Source organism: Triticum aestivum, chromosome 3B (assembly GCF_018294505.1).
Source record: "Triticum aestivum cultivar Chinese Spring chromosome 3B, IWGSC CS RefSeq v2.1, whole genome shotgun sequence".
In the NCBI taxonomy this organism is placed as follows: Eukaryota; Viridiplantae; Streptophyta; class Magnoliopsida; order Poales; family Poaceae; genus Triticum; species Triticum aestivum.
The window spans coordinates 47,873,860-47,876,225 of NC_057801.1; the positions used below are offsets into that span (position 1 = coordinate 47,873,860).

At 50.3% G+C, this 2,366-nt stretch overlaps 1 protein-coding gene across 1 annotated transcript; it reads left to right on the plus strand.

Moving 5' to 3' along the window:
- Positions 1-225: 225 nt before the first annotated feature.
- Positions 226-1,732, plus strand: LOC123064649 (AP2/ERF and B3 domain-containing protein Os01g0141000). The gene has a single exon (XM_044488086.1). The coding sequence runs from the start codon at positions 362-364 to the stop codon at positions 1,415-1,417; it is 1,056 nt and encodes a 351-aa protein (XP_044344021.1). The 5' UTR covers positions 226-361; the 3' UTR covers positions 1,418-1,732.
- Positions 1,733-2,366: the final 634 nt, after the last annotated feature.

The window sequence follows — 2,366 nt, forward strand, 5'->3', positions numbered from 1 at the left end:
TTAACTGTTTTCAAATTTAGACATGTTTCTCATGGAAATTTAGACACATACAGTATACATCCGTAATACAATAATGTAAAAAATCAGATTTTTGTGAAACTTCCAAATTAGTTTTTTTTTGAAAAAAAAAACTCCACGGAGCTCGAGCACGAAAACCCATCTCTCTAGCACAATATCTATATATACACCACCAACACATGTGTACACAACCCACAGCAACCACCATCTTGTTTCCAGCCGTAGCTAGAACAGCAACTCATCTGAACCGGTAAACACACATACACACACAACATTATTTCCATATGTACCTAGCTTAGCTCAGCTAGTATCATTGCAAGAAACCACAGAAAACAAACCAGCCATGGGGGTGGAAATCCTGAGCTCCATGGTGGAGGACTCCTCCCAGTACTCTTCCGGCGCGTCCACGGCCACGACGGAGTCAGGCACCACGGGAAGAGCACTGACGGCTCTGAGCCTACCAGTCGCCATCGCCGACGAGTCCGTGACCTCGGCGCAGTCGGCGCCGTCGCGGTTCAAGGGCGTGGTGCCTCAGCCCAACGGGCGGTGGGGTTCCCAGATCTACGAGCGCCACGCTCGCGTCTGGCTCGGCACGTTCCCGGACCAGGACTTGGCGGCGCGCGCCTACGACGTAGCCGCGCTCAGGTACCGCGGCCGCGATGCCGCCACCAACTTCCCGTGCGCGGCCGCGGAGGCGGAGCTCGCCTTCCTGGGGGCGCACTCCAAGGCCGAGATCGTCGACATGCTCCGGAAGCACACCTACGCCGACGAGCTCCGCCAGGGTCTGCGACGCGGCCGCGGCATGGGGGCGCGCGCGCAGCCGACGCCATCGTGGGCGCGGGAGCCCCTCTTCGAGAAGGCCGTGACCCCAAGCGATGTCGGCAAGCTCAATCGCCTCGTGGTGCCGAAGCAACACGCCGAGAAGCACTTCCCTCTGAAGCGCACCCCGGAGAGGACGACCACCACCGGCAACGGCGTGCTGCTCAACTTTGAGGACGGTGAGGGGAAGGTGTGGAGGTTCCGGTACTCGTATTGGAACAGCAGCCAGAGCTACGTGCTCACAAAGGGCTGGAGTCGCTTCGTCCGGGAGAAGGGCCTCGCTGCCGGCGACTCCATCATCTTCTCGTGCTCGGCGTACGGCCAGGAGAAGCAGCTCTTCATCGACTGCAAGAAGAATACGACCGTCAACAGCGGCAAATCGGCGTCGCCGCTGCCAGTGGTGGAGACTGCCAAAGGAGAACAAGTCCGCGTCGTTAGGCTGTTCGGTGTCGACATCGCCGGAGTGAAGAGGGGGCGAGCGGCGACGGCGGAGCAAGGCCCGCCGGAGTTGCTCAAGAGGCAATGCGTTCCACTTCCACACGGTCAGCGCTCTCCTGCCCTAGGTGCTTTCGTCTTATAGCATCTGCACATACAGCTCTATATATTTATACTTTTCCTCCCTTTTCTTCTTGTTGTTAAATGATATATGCTGATCCTGTTCGTGGATTAGATAAATTCTCTGTAGAACTCTATTGCAAGCCGGATTGCAAATTGAGTTGTATTAATATGTAATTATGTGTGTGTGCACAACTAGGAATTCTAGCTAGAGAGGTCACAATGACCCGACGATGTTGGTTGCACATCTATGTATGTACTATCATTTTGGCGCATCAAAAAGTTCCATTCTGCCTTCTCATCAAGAGATGTGTTTGTGTATGTTTCAATGAAAATTTGTTCACTGCTTAATATATTGGCAATATTCATTTTGCTACACTAATTGATATCCGCTCAGCCACTATATAAGGAAGCAGTTAAAAATGTCTACTAAACCAGTATTTTGCAACATGCATGCAGGAAAAAAAATTAGGCGCTGAATTGCTTGCTGGCCTTGGATTGTTACAATCTATTTCATTAATTCAGTCGTATGCATAGATTAGTAATTGTCATCTTCAATTGCACCCATTTTTGGAATTTATTGCTTTATCCTGCTTGAGTTTATGATAAATTCGAGAAGTCATCTTGTGTGGATTTCTATTGGCTATAATTGAAACTATGCATGGCTTGCCAATTGTTTGCTTCAACTTCATCATTCTTAGACTTTGTATTTCATATACCCAAAAGGAGTGCATCTCTACTACTATAGTACATCCATTTTTGAACATGGACTACCCCTCCACCGAGATGTACAAGCAAAGCCGTTAGCCATCTCCACTGTCTATCAATACCAAACTTAATTGATCTAGCAGCTTATGTTTCTTCAATTCGCGTTGTACAGGCGCATGCCAAAACGCTGCCAATCTGGATCTTTCTAGACTTGTCACCGATGCGCTGCTCGCCTACACCCTAGCGGTCTGCTGCAGTGCAGAATT

Bases quoted from the DNA above. Each gene is read 5' to 3' on its own strand.
- LOC123064649 (XM_044488086.1), top strand. From the start codon at position 362: ATGGGGGTGGAAATCCTGAGCTCCATGGTGGAGGACTCCTCCCAGTAC.